This window comes from Sturnira hondurensis, unplaced genomic scaffold (assembly GCF_014824575.4).
Source record: "Sturnira hondurensis isolate 20B ecotype Veracruz unplaced genomic scaffold, ASM1482457v3 Scaffold0013515, whole genome shotgun sequence".
NCBI lineage: Eukaryota > Metazoa > Chordata > Mammalia > Chiroptera > Phyllostomidae > Sturnira > Sturnira hondurensis.
In genome coordinates, this window is record NW_028086146.1 from 2717229 (window position 1) to 2731552 (window position 14324).

At 40.6% G+C, this 14324-nt stretch overlaps 1 protein-coding gene across 1 annotated transcript in view; it reads left to right on the top strand.

Annotated features, from left to right (window-relative positions):
• The first annotated feature begins 434 nt into the window (after window positions 1-434).
• Window positions 435-14324, top strand: part of PTAR1 (protein prenyltransferase alpha subunit repeat containing 1) — a 57908-nt gene continuing 44018 nt past the window's right edge. Inside the window, exons 1-2 of the mRNA XM_037061690.1 lie at window positions 435-642; window positions 8564-8733. Of these exons, the coding sequence (XP_036917585.1) occupies window positions 557-642; window positions 8564-8733 (256 nt within the window). The 5' untranslated portion in view covers window positions 435-556. The remainder of the gene's footprint in view (window positions 643-8563; window positions 8734-14324) is intronic.

Here is a 14324-nt window from a genome sequence, read left to right on the forward strand (position 1 = left end):
GTGGAATGGGGACTCATTCTGCCAGGACCGTCTCAGACCACCTACTCCCTACCGCTGGAAAAATAAAGCAAACAAGCTCTCAAAGGGGACTGCTCGAGAACTTGCACTCGAAATCAAACCTTTCTCACAGCTCCCCCGGACCTGGCTGGTGACGCTGAATAACGAAGAAAGGAGTTGGGGTGGGGTGAGGGGCCAGTGTGAGGCCGATCTCTACCTCTGGAAGGAGTGACTTCAGGACCACTTAGCCCTCAGACCCGAGTGAACCAGAAATTGAAATGTGCAAGACAAAGACCTGAGCTAACTTAGCAATAAAAGATCTGCAGCATCTTCTCAGATGCCAAGAAGTAGGATGGAGTCGGAGACAAACCAAGCGGCCCCAAGCCCGGAGTCCCAACGCTCGGGCCACCGGAGGACTGACCCGGAAGTTCTCGGCGGCGGGGGCGAAGGCGGGATTCTCCGCCAAACCGGCGCACACGCGCGCGCTCCCCGCGGAACTCCCGCAGGCCGCGCGGCGCTGTCCCAGAGGCGCGCCCGAGCCGCCGCGGCCGCAGCCAACATGGCTGAGACTAGCGAAGAGGTGGCAGTCCTGGTGCAGCGGGTGGTAAAAGACATCACCAACGCCTTCAGGAGGAACCCGCACATGTGAGTTGCGCGCAGGCGTTGCCGCCGTCTCCGGGGGTCGTCGGGGGCTGATCGGGGCGGGGCCAAGCTTGGAGACGACCTCCCGCGGCGGCTGGAGGACGGCGGGTCTCTGTCCGCGCGCCCCTCGGTGGAGGGGACGGAAGGAGGTCGCGGCTACAGTACCGTCGATCGCCGCGGGGCTCGGAGCCCGCTTTCCTCTATCAGAACGCGCACGCAGGCGAGTCCCTAGACGTGACCTCGGGAAATCAAAAGAGAGCGAGTCTGTTTCGCTTTTTCCCCCCGCACCCTCCTTTCCCAGGAGTTCAGGAAACTCGAAAGACTATCCGAGTGTCCACACCCTACATCCGTTCAAGGTACCCGGCACACACACGGCGTGGGTCTATATGCTTTGTAAACACGGCTCTGTTCGGGTTCATCCCGGTCGCTGGTAAGAGGGGCTTACTGATCATCTTATTCTCAATGGGCCATAAATCCCTCCAGTTTACTAACGAAGGTAGTTTGAGGCTGCTTTTGACTTTCGCCTCGCTTGTCCCAAGATTGTAGGGGGACTCCAGTGAAACGTTGTTTTGAAGGTGAAGAGAGGATTCTCAAGAGTGTAGCTTTTGTAGGCACAGGATGGGTCTGATGTAAAATAGACGAAACCTCAACACTTTTTAGCATTAGCTGATTCATAGTAAAAGGGAGCAAGCACATGAACTTTTTTCCCCCCGTAATCCAAACGCTGCTTCCCTCTTTAAGTAGAGGAACACAGTACTGAAACACTGTATCTTCTCTCCTTCCTTTCCATTTTACTTGTAGCACTCTGGGAAGATACCAGGAGAAACTATTCTTTCTGGCACTTCTTCTATGTAGCAAATGAAAAGGAAGCTACAGAAAAGAGATATAGCTACATTTTACGAAAGAGAGAAGCAAGATTGTAGCTGTTTTTCCATCCCTTGTCTCTCCCCCCATCAAAGAAACGTGGAATCTAGTTTTATATTATTTTCACTTTATCTATTGTTAATGGAGTTTAATATTTTATTTTTTAAAAAATTAGAACACGTGAATTACTCTTTGTAAGTGTTCTAACCCGTTAAGCTTTTCTGCCTAAAAGAGATGCCAAGCCTATGTATAAATGTTCTTTTCCTTCAAGGTGGTGCTTATAGAAGAATTAAGAAGCCCTCAGATGCCATGCTCCCTTGTGGCACACAATTGGAGACCTGCAACTGTGCCTCATTAAAAACAAAATACTGCTGGCCTCAAAACACACCTGCCACCTCTGACAACATCCACTTCCTTTCCCCTTGTGACTGCTGCCTTTTTCAAAAAGAGTGTTTGGAATGATTTCCTGGCAGTAACCATAGTGGGTACTGAGCCTTCTAAAGAATGCTTTGATGCCTTGTTTATCACTCTTTCTGTCCCTTTTTCAGAAAGAGAGCTTTAGTGCAAATAAGAGACATCCTACAAAAAAGTCATAAAAATGAAGGGCCTAATTCCTTGTCGTTGGTGTTATTTTTCTTGAAGAAATTATAGCAGAGGTTAGAAAGAAGTCTAGTAAGTACAATAATCATCTTAGTTTCTCTCCTTTGAGGTAGATTAGAAAAGCATTGGTATTTTATATTTTAAGAAACAGATTGAGTGTTCATTGGCTTGGCAGATTGACACAGTGCTGCTGTTGGGAATGCATCCCAGTTCTTCTGAATCACATTTATTGAAACTCAAAGGACTTTAATACCTTCCTGAATCATATTTTTAAGGTGAAATCTCATTAATATGCTCTATCAATTCAAAACTTATAATTATTAATAATCATTTGAGTCATTCAGGATTTAGAAGTATGAAATAAAATGGGCATTTGAAATAATTATATATAAGTCTGAAAAATTAAATAGCTTAACTCATTGTTTCATAATGGTCTTCAGCCACATTTACATATTCCCTACAATAATATCTTCAATAATATTGCTGTGTACTTTTTACAACTTGGAATTTCCAAAGTTGCCCATTTTTCCCCAATCTAGCCCTTTTTTCCAAAATAAAGAGACTATATTTTTAGATAAAAAAGGAAAAAAAACATTAATTACCTTGAAAGTTAGTACCTAATTTCAGTTTTCACTAGTAAAAACAAAGGTTTTCATTCTTTTTGTTTTTCTTTTTTCTCCAAACACAAGATAGATTGCAATTGTATCGGCCAGCATCTGCTCTGTTAAACATACCGACTTGGTAGAGAGATCTAGCCAGGAGGAATCAAAGATTCAGTAGTTGAGGTGTGGATTTTGTTAGTGGTAGGTGTGGATAGGAGACCTTCTCTCAGCCTCAGTTTCCTCTTGATCTAGCGACGCTGTTGAGAACATAGGAAAATCACCTTACACCGTATCTGGCACCTAGTTGCCCCTGGGTAAATATCAGGCTTAACCTGAATTCCTCCTTTGTTTCTCAGGGACTAAGTGAATAATGGATATGAAATACTTCATGAACTGAAAAATACCATAGGAATGTTTGTGTGGTTGACTGTTAGAGACTACTGTTAGAAAAACAACTGAAAGCTTGACCCAGGGACTGGCCTTAGATTAAAGTATAGCCCCTGTGCTAAAGTGAAGGACAGCTGTTTACAATGGAGTTAGGGTCATGTCCAACATCTCTAGCAGGTTACTTTGTATTACTTTTAAGTATTTACTTGCACTGTTTACAGGGTGCTGTTGCTCTTCACAGTAAAGCATAAGAAATATAAAGTACATTTATACCCAAGGCATTCACATAAATATCTATGATGGTGGAAATGTTCTATACCTATTCTGTCCAGTGTGGTAGCCACTAGCCACATACAGTTATTGAGTGCTTAAAATGTAGTTGATGCAAATGAGGAACTGACTTTTAAATTTTATTTAATCTTAATTGATTTATACATAATGGCCACATGTACCTGTGACCACTGTATTGCACAGTGCAAGTCTAGATAGAGACCTAAGACCTACCTGCAGGAACAATATATTAAAACCTGCAAAGTGATGAATGAGAAAGGCTGGCCAGACTAGCAGTCTGGTGAGCAAGTGCTTTGTGAGTCTTAGAAGGGAGGCTGGGTGTGTCTTGGTCAAGGCTCTTAGGGTAAGTGGGTTTTGAGCTGAACTTTGAAGGCTAGGTAGGATTTATTCTCAGAGGGAGCCAAAGACTTCCACAGGGAACAGAAAATTAACCCCAAAGAGCAAAATGTGATTGAAAAGATACAGTAGGGCACGATTATAGAAGTTCCTTGGCTGTCTGGTTTAACTTCTTTCATCCCATGCATGCATTCAGCTAAACAGCACTTCTGTTTACAATGCTAGTCTCCAGGTATACAAGCCAAGGAGCAGGCTGTAGATTGGTGATCAAATCACTTACAGTCCCGGCTCTAGAGGAACTTCAAGGGAATCCATACACTGGTTTTGGAAAGAGCCCAGAAGCCTAAAAAGGGTTCTTTGAAAGAATAATAACAGAAAGGCCTAATCTAGATTAGATGGTCAAGATCATTCTTTCTGAGAAAATAGCAATTAAATGGAGCCATGAGGGGTGGATAAGAGTTGCCTCAGGGAAATACACACTTAGGTGGTGGGTAGAGCCCAATAAAAGTTTTTGAGTAAGAGTATAGTAATGAAAGGCGACTGCAAGTTGAACTGAAAATTGGAAACCATAGTCTTGTCTTCTTCTACCTGTTTTTTATCTAACAATTGTATAGTTAGTCCTCAAAGTTTGGGTTTGGAGTCTGACAGTCCAGGGTTTGAATCTTAGCCTCTCGTTTACTGCCTGGATAGACTTAGACAAGAAACTTTCCTCATTTTTAAAATGGGGTTAAAATTCCTACTTTTTAAGATTATTGTGCAGAATAAATGAAATAGTATATTTAAAACCTAACATAAAATATTGCATAGAACAAACACTCAGTAAACAGTAATTTGTGTAGGTATTTTCTATATAAGGTTAGTAATATAATTTCAGTGATACACAAAGTCAGTTCCTTTAGATTTGCTAACTTTCCTTTTTGGTCATTCTAGAAAAAAATTCCAGATTAAGAAGAAACAAAAATAAAATACCTGTCAGATTTAAAAGATTTGTCCTGAGTCCTCAGGCTGTTTTCTCTTTAGTCATTCCACCTTCCAGGATTTGGTTTTGGTTTTTGGGGACCGTCCTTCCCTCCCAAAGGAAAGCTGGTTAATATAGGCTCTGGCACAAATAAGGCCCCTTTCTTATTACAAAATCATAAGCATGCAATTTTGTAACAAAACAATATCACACTCAAGCACACCGTATGACATGTTAGGTGAAATGTTTAAATTGCTGTTCATCTGGAGGGAGACATTCACGCTCCCTGTCAACCACACTCAAGCAGGCATTACTTCTGCCAGACCCTGGGTTTTGTGAATAATAAGTGGGCCTATTCTAGTTGATTGATGATATTTCTGAAAAGCACAGAGGAGAAACTGTGTAAACATGAGGAACAAAGTCGATAGCAGTGTTAGGTAGACCTTGAACTTCATCTGGAAGGCAGTGAAACCCCATTGTGAAGTGAAGCACTCCAGATGTACTCTGCTGTATGTCGTCTTTTAAACTAAGTGTGTCAGGTCGTTCCATGTTGCTGCTCCTTTGGAGCATCCTTCAAAGGGAACCTGAAAACTGCGCATTGTGGTAACTCAAAAAAGATTAGAACTTCATTACTGTCCCAGGTCTTCATGACTTTAAAAATCCTATGACCTTGGTAATGCAGGTATTTTACTTTCGTATCCTTGTAAATACCACCAGTCTCAATTTCCAGAAACCTAAAAATATAAAATGAAATTTGATGGTAGTGAAAAACTCTGAAATTTCTTTTCTTTTTTCTTTTTCTTTAATCCTCACCTGAGAATATGTTTATTGATTTGAGAGAGAGGGAGAAATTGATGTGAAAAGAAACATCAATTGGTTGCCTCCCGTATGTGCCCTGACTGGGGATTGAACCCGCAACCTTTTGGCATACAGGATGATGCTCCAGCCAACTGGGACAACACTCTAACCAACTGAGCCCCCGGGCCAAGGCAAAACTCAGAAATTTCTAGGACTATTTCATAAGGAAATAACTGAAGATGTATTCAATATTCATAGCACATTCACTGCAACCATGAAAAAATATATAAATTAGTTGGAAAATGGTTACTGTGAATTACGTTCTTAAAAGGATTATAGAGGAGTATGTCCAATATAATCCCAATTCTATAAAGTACTTAGAAAAAAAAGGATGCATACCCAAATGTAACAGCGGTGGAGGGATGACAAATGACTTTTAGTTTGTTTTTTTCTGAGTTTTCCAACTTTTCTTGAGTATGAAGTTAGAATTTAAATACCAGAAATCTAGAAGGAATTATTCTAAATCCTGCTTGTCTTCACTGATGTCTTTATCTTCACTGTGGCTTCATGGGTTTGAAGCTAAGTATTAGAAAGTCCCAATTTTTAATTTAGCCACTGGCAAGATGACCTTGGGTGATCCTGCTGACCTTATTGGACCTCTGTTTTCTCATTTGATAAAATGAAAGACTGAAGGAATGAGGTCCCTTCCAATTTTAAAATGATTCTGGAATCCTAAATTGTCTGAAAAAAGTGGACTATGACCTAAGGGACCAGGCATAGAAGTCTGAAGTCAAGCACACTGTTACTTGGAAGCTTACTGACCTACCTATCTGTCTGAAGCACTTGTTATATTTTTAGGAAGCAGCAAAGCACTGTATCTTTAGGGTCAAATAACTTGATAAAAGCTTAGCTTAACATTCTTTGCCTCACTTTCTCAGTACCTGTTAAGCAAGGGACTTTTCAGTTTGACCTCAGGCTCTTAACAGAAGTAATGGTAATATACTTCATCTTTGGCACTTCATAGCTTACCACATTTTTTTACATATGTATTATTTGTTTTTCATAACAGACAGGGAAGGCATTATTACTCCTGTGTTTCAAATGAGGATACTGATGACAAATGACTTGCCCAGTTCACATTGACTGTCAACGATAGAATGCAGACTAGCTGGGACCCTGAACCTTGGAAGATCAAGTGCTTTTGTCTCTACACTTAATGCCTTTTAATTTTTGTTTTTTTTTAAATTTCCTAGTCCTTCTTATTCCCCGATAAAGCTGTTTTCATTCTTACATGAGAATAGCAACCAGGGTTCTCAGTCTTAAAATTTGAAAGTTGGATGAGACCCAGCAGTCCATTGCCTTTATTTAGAGGTCTGGTGCAATTCCACGTTTTAGAAATGAGGAAAATGAGATCTGCAGAGGCCAGGTGGCGTGATCTGTTATATCACATTAACAGAGCTAGGGCTCAGACCCACTGCATCAGAAGGAAATCAGAGGTAGTGTTCTTTTGCAGAATCAAGAAGCGATGTTCTTTGAAAATTATTTATTTGAATATTATCACCAAAGTGTAAGGATAATCAGCCTTTCCGTAGCAGTTATTGAGCACCTACTGTATCCACGGCATTTTCGGATTTTCAGTTGGTTAGAAGGATAACTTCTAACAGATAACTGCTCTGTCATTTAGGTACACTTAGTTGGGCATTTTATTTTGGGTATAAACATGGAGCAAGCTAGGTTTTTACATTGTGAATTTAAGTTAAAATATCTATCCCCCCCCCTCAAAAAAATAGACTATACCCAGAAGCTAAGATACTTTTATTCTTGTTACTCCAACATTCATATTGTTGACTTTTGCAGTTCTTTGCAGTGTTGGAAGTGGTTTTTAGACCTCAGAGAACAAACTTTGTTGAAATAATGGCATTGAGTGTTTTTTGGTTTTGACTGTAATTCTAGTTGTTTTTCTAAATGTTCTACTTTATGTAGTGAAATCCCAGCACCAGGAGATACCAGAGATTGCAACATACTTGTATATTAGTCAGGTATAGTCCTCCTGTGAGGCTAAAAAAATTAAAAATTTTAAAAGGCTTAAAGGGTTATAAAGAAAAGGAAAACTGGTCCACAATCTCAATGACAAAATAACTTTTATTGATCCTTTGTTTCTGTTCCACATACATTTATTAGCAGACAAATATATTTAACATTTTTTCAAAGATTTTACTTATTTATCTTTAGAGGGGAAGGAAAGGAGAGAAGAGAAATATCAATGTATGGTTGCCTCTTATGTGTCCCCTTCTGGGAACTGGCCTGCAACCCAGGCATGTGCCCTGACTGGGAATCGAACCGTGATCGTGTGGTTCTCAGGCCCGCACTCAATCCACTGAGCTATACCACCCAGGGAGCTATATTTAACATTAAAAAAAATAGAAATAATACCTATAAGTGATTAGAAAATTTAAACCAAAAAAATAAAATCTTTTAGCACTCCAAAAGTTTCTTGTTATCCCTTCCAAGAAAAATGTTAATGCATTTTTATATCTTTTTAAAAGAATTATACCGAGGGCTTTGCGGTGTACACTGTATTTGTCATTTTGCTTTTGTTTGTTTGTTTGTTTGATAGATTCTAGCTCCCGTTCCGTCCCAGCATGTGCAGATCCACCTTATTTTTGTAGGCCTCTTAGCACATGGATAAGCCATCTATATTTTACCACTCTTATGTTGATATGTATTTAGATTCACTCCAGTTTTATTGCAGTATTGAAGTAAACATTCTATTTATATATTTTGGCATTGGATAATTCTTGAGCAGTGGAATCACTGAGTCAAAGACTGTGTACTCAGAATTTTAAATGACATTTTAAATTTCCATCAAAAAATTATACCAATTTTCAATCCTGTCAACAGGGAGCCACAGTACTTACTATTGTCATATTAAAAAACTGGTGGGTTTTTAAAATTTCTGTCAATCCAATAGGTGAGGTAGGTAATGTTAAGAAAGGGAGCTATGTGGATTTTTAAAAATATTCTGTAGGATTGAAAATTGTGAAAAGGTAGTATTCTTATCTTTGTTTGTTATGTTTTACATGTAAAGAGATGAGATTGGCCTGATCCCGTGTCCTGAAGCCAGGTATAACCGGAGTCCCATAGTCCTGGTGGAAAACAAACTAGGTGTGGAAAGCTGGTGTGTCAAGTTCCTTTTACCGTATGTCCACAACAAGCTCATTGTGTACAGAACAAGAAAGCAATGGCTGAACAAAGATGGTAAGTGTGACCTCTGTCTTCCTCCTTTGTTCATTGGAAGCAGTGTGGAATGTAGTGGAAAGAACCCTCTCTGGGTGTGGGCATTCCTGCATTCTAGTTCTGGCTCTTTCATTGCCTGGGCAGGTGCTTAACCTCACCAAGTGAGGAGTTTGGAACCATAAGTAGTTTTTAGATTTTCCATCCACAGTGATTCTGTGGAAGGTGCCTCAAGCAGGGTGCCAGGCTACCAACTGCAACCTCAGTAATGAATCGGAGCATTTCTGATTTTATCCTTTTTATATATAGGGGTCATTTATAAAATTGTATTTGAAGAAGATATCTTATGGCTGAAACAGTTTGAAAATTATTGAGGAGGACCGTAGTTGCTACAAGCTCAGATTCTCTGGCTGCTAATCCTTTAGTACTTTATAAGCAGCAGAATTCATTTGAGTAGCAGTCCAAATGGGTCATGGAGGCATGATGGTGGTGGTTATACTGTGGACTAACTGGTTTATGAAGGCGCATCACACTATGAAACCCAGTTGAGCTCTGGCCCTCTCTGTCCTGTTCCTGTGCAGACGTGAGCAGAAGAAAACCACCCCAGCGTTCGCTTCTTCCCCTCCTCTTGGCTGCAGCACACAGTCCCTACTCATTCCACCCCATCTCTTTACTTACTTTCCATGCTGTGGGTGATACAAGCCTCCATAGACACAAATTCTGTCTATTTTTCAGTAAAAGTGACATCTGAAGCCTCACTTTTTTGGAGAGTACTCATCCAAGACAATGTTCTCGGATGTTTTTGTGATGCCCCTACCCCTTCCTATAGATAGCAGTACCTTTAGAAGTGCTCACTGTGCGTGGTGGCTAGTTTTGAATGAGAACTGTGTCCTAGAGAATTTCAGTGAGCAGTTCGAGAGCCATTACCAAGGGCCTACTCAGACGTTGTTCTGAGTACTGTAGGGGATGAAAAAATAGTACCTGTTCTCTTTACTCAAGAAGCTTACAGGTGAGTGAAAAACAGTGTCTTTGTGGAGTGTTAACCAAAGGTGTGACAGCCATTTCCTTATATTCCTTTCAGCATTGTCCTTAAGATACTGTCATATTTTGTGTGTTTTCACTCATATGAAAGGGGACCCCCAAAAAACTGGAATTACCTTCTGGAGGGTGGGCCTCTTGTAGTACAGGCTTCCCCCTCTAGGTGAGAGTAATTCTGGGAACCCATCTGTATCCACGTACCAGCTGGCATTGTTGTGGGAGGCTGTGTTTATCTTCAGTGAATTTTTTTAAAGACCCTTTCAGTGTGTTTGCCCATGTCATGATGGGTGAGCTACAAGTGCACCTGCTCACACTGCGCAGTGTTCAGCAGTTTTTCACCAAAAACAGTATGACCCCCCCATGCCCCACATTTCCTATTCACCCAATCTCACCCCTTGCGACTTTTTTTTGTTTCCTTGGGTGAAGAAAGTCCTTAAAGGGAAATGTTTTGCCAATATGGAAGAGGTGAAACAAAAGCAACAGAAGCACTAAAAAGCATCAAAATCAACAAGTTCCAAAAAACTGTTTTGAGCAGTGGAAAAAATATCTCAATGGCTATATTGCACAGGTGGCAAACACAAGGCCCATGGCTGAATCCGGCCCTCCACCTTATTTTATCTGGCCCTGAACCTTGTTTACCTGGTGGCAGTGCCAAGCTCTTGCTTAACTGTTAAGAAGTAGTTACATTTATACAGTCATAAAATTATATTCGGCCCTTTGAAGGCAATCTCGAGGCTGATGTGGTCCCCAGTGAAAATGAGTTTGACACCCCTGGTGTATTGCATCAATTGGAAAATACTTTGAAGGTGACTGAAGTTTAAACATGTAAGAATAAATACACAATTTTTAATAAGTTCCCAAGTTTTGGAGGTCTGCCTTGTATAGTCCTCTGAAATACATATTTATATAATCTTGTTAAAAGACTACACTAAGTTTATGACATCAACTTAAAGGTAAGGGTATTATTTGCCTATCATTAGACCCACTTTCCCTCATTCCATCACCCTATAGTAGGTTTCAGTTACATTCAGGTGCAAAGACACACCCTGTGAATCTGTAAGTTTTTGGTTTTTGTTTTTTTCAAAACAGCTGAAAGTGTGTTCTGACACACAGAAATGTATAATTGAATCAATACATAACTAACTCAGTGTGGGTGATAGAATGATGGTTTTTGTAGAAAAGAAATTAAATTTTAAGACATCAAGGGCTATTTTTGTTTTAGATCATTATTTTTTGCCTCTTTGTGTATGCCATCTCACTCCACCTAATTGTAGCCTTCCAAGTCCTCTTTATTTCCCTGTTTCTTGTATTTCTGGACACTGCACAGTTGGCTTTGCTAAGTCTACTCATTATGTGCATAGTTTTAGTTCCGACAGGCCCAGAAGGACCCTGGGCAAAAGATAACATGTGTAAATGCGCTCACAGACGTACCCGGCATCTGAGCTCAGAATTCCGATGCAGCTGGACATGTGTACAAAAGCAGCTTGATTCTGTCCTAACCTACATCCTCGTGGAAGCTGTTCTCAATTTCACTTTTTGGTGCTTGGGGACAGCGCAGTTCAGTGTGGTTTCACATACAACCCACACTGTGTATCATATTATCAATAGAAATATGGAAGTGAGTTTCTGATTTGAAAGAAAATGATACCTGAAAATCCTGACTAACGTAAGAGTATCTTCCAAATCTGTGAACTAGCAATTAGAACAGAGAGGTAAATCTTATTAAGAAAAAAAGTAAAAAAAATTCATAAAAAGCAGTTTTTTATGAAAATACTATACCTTTCAAACTGTTTTTGTAGAAAATATACGTATAAGAAGAGACAAGTGAAGAAACCTAACAATTTAAAAACAATTTCAGGAATACCAGTGTGTGATTGATCGTGCCAAAGCCCTAGGCTTCCCCTAACAGCATATCCTGAAACTGAAAGTGTCCTTTATTCTTTGGATTGTTTTTTTCTTTTTAATCAAACTGAATTCATGCTGTCATTAATGTGCTGAATTCCTTAGATGTTGGAAAAGCATCTGTATTAGGGTTCTCCAGAGAAACAACCAGCAGAAAATTATATGTATAAAAGGAGATTTATTATGACAAATTGGGTTGCATGATTATGGAGGCTAAGGAGTCCCACAGTCTGCTTTCTGCAAGCTGGGAACTGGGGAAAACTGATGATGTAATTCAGCTTGAGTCTGAAGGCCTGAGAACCAGGGAGCCAGCGATTTAAGTTTCACTCCAGAGGCTGGAGAAGATGAGGTGTCCCAACTCAGGCACACAACAGGGAGCAAAAAAGGGGGGGTTGAATTCCTCCTTCCTCTTCATGTCCTGTTTAGGCCCTTGACAGACTGGGTGATGCTTACCTAAATTGGGGGAGGCAGTCTACTGAGTCTACCAGTGCTAATCTCATGGACGTGCTCAGAAGTAACATTGAGTAACATTTAATCTGGGTACCTGCAGCCAGTCAAGTTGAACCATAGTTTCACTAAAATTAACCATCACAGCATCTCTGTTTAATTGCTTAGAGACTTTTTTTTTTAGTCTCGTGGTAATAGCCATGTTTAGTTTGGGAGAGGAATACTATAATTCTGATTTGTGAGAAATCCATGACAAAAACAAAAAGCCAGAGAGAAGTGCACAGCATTCGAGTCCTGACTGAGCAGGGCTCTGTCCCACACTTGGTCTCCAAGTGCGTCATTCTGTCATCATCTTTTGCTCCTCTCTCTTTCTCACAGCTTCTATTCCCTAATTATTCTGTTTCTTTAAAAGCCATCTTCTGCTCTCCAATTTTTCTCATCTGGACAAATGTCTTTAACTCATTGCTGGTCTACTCCATTTTCAGTCTTTTCTATAGAAAAGACTGAATCTATGTCCATCATGCCACTAGCCAGTACTCTCAAATGCCACTTCCCTTAACATAGGTTGAGAGATGCTTTTTCTGAAATAGATATCTACTCATTGTATTTCAGGATGCCCACATTGTCAGTAGAGTGGGCATGGTGCTCAAGGGCCTTCACAGTTTGTCCCCAGCCCGCATTATCAGTCTTTTCCTCTACTTCAAATTCAGTACCAGAGGTGGTAGATTCTCAGCCCTCGGATTAAAGCTAACATGCAGATGTATTTTGTTTTGGCTTGTATAATGCTTTTTAAATTGTTTTTAATCCGTTGGGTAAACGTTTAAAAGTAGGATCAACTTTTAAAATGAGCATTGAAATCTGGATTCTGTCTCCACTTGAAAAATCAGAAGCCTTGGGTGCAGAGCACCAATTAGCTGGGGCTCACAGCCTCTGCTTTTCTTGACGAGGCAAGCTTGTTCCAGTTTGCTACAGCCTCCTCATGTCTCCAGACACTAAAGTAGTGTCAGTTGCTAGTTACCAGGTTTGCTTTGGTGCATTTTGACATTCATTTGCATCCTGGAATCATTTGAGTTTTGCAGCAGTTTGATACACCATTCAGCTACAACATTCTGTGTTACATTCTTGGACTTTGCTGTGTATTATCTGCCTTACTTCCATGGCCTTGATGAGGCCAGGTTCATGTCCTAAGTTGTCACTATTGCTGTGATGCCAGCACAGACAAACCAACACCCACACACCCATAAAGCCCTTTGCTCCAGAAAACAGTAATTCTCTGCATGCCTGTGGGAGTATGCAGAGTCCTTTATTCAGACTGCTTACGTAGTAACAGTTACCACACTTTACTGAAGTTGATTATTTGTTTGTTTGTTTATTATTGTTCTGTTATAGTTGCCCCAATTTTCCCCCATTGCTCTCCCCTGCCCTGCCCACACCCCTGCTCCCACAGTCAGGCCCCACACTGTTGTCCATGTCCATGGGTCATTTACATGTGTTCTTTGACTAGACCCTTCCCCTTCTTGCCCCCACTTATCCCTCTCCCTGCTCCATTTAGTCATTGTCAGTCTGTTCCTTATTTCCATGACTCTGGTTCTATTGTGCTCCTGTGTCTATTTGTTCATTAGGTGAGATTTGTTCATTTGTTCCTCTTATAGATGAGATCATGTGCTCTTCGTCTTTTACCACCCAGCTTATTTCACTTAGCATAATACTCTTGAGTTCCATCGCTGCTATAGCAAAAAGTAGGAATTCTTTGTTCCTGCTGCATAGAATTCCATTGTGTAAAAGTACTCCAGTTTTTTGATCCACTCATTTCCAGCACTTGGCTGTTGTAAATATGCTGCTATGAAGATTGGGGTGCTAGGTTCTTTTGGATTGGTGTTTCAGGGCTCTTAGGGTATAATCCCAGCAGTGGAATAGCTAGGTCAAAAGGCAGCTCCATCTTTAGTTTTTTGAGGAAATTCCATACTGTTTTCTACAGTGGCTCCACCAGTCTGCATTCTCACCAACAGTGCACTAGGGTTCCCTTTTCTCCACATCCTCACCAGCCCTTGTTTATTGATTTGTTAATGATGGCCATCCTGACCGGTGTGAGGTTGTATCTCATTGTGGTTTTAATTTGCATTTTTCTGATGGCTAGTGATATTGAGCATCCTTTCATACGTCTCTGGGCCCTCTGTATGTCCTCCTTAGAGAAGTGGCTGTTCACATTCTTTACCCATTTTTTAATT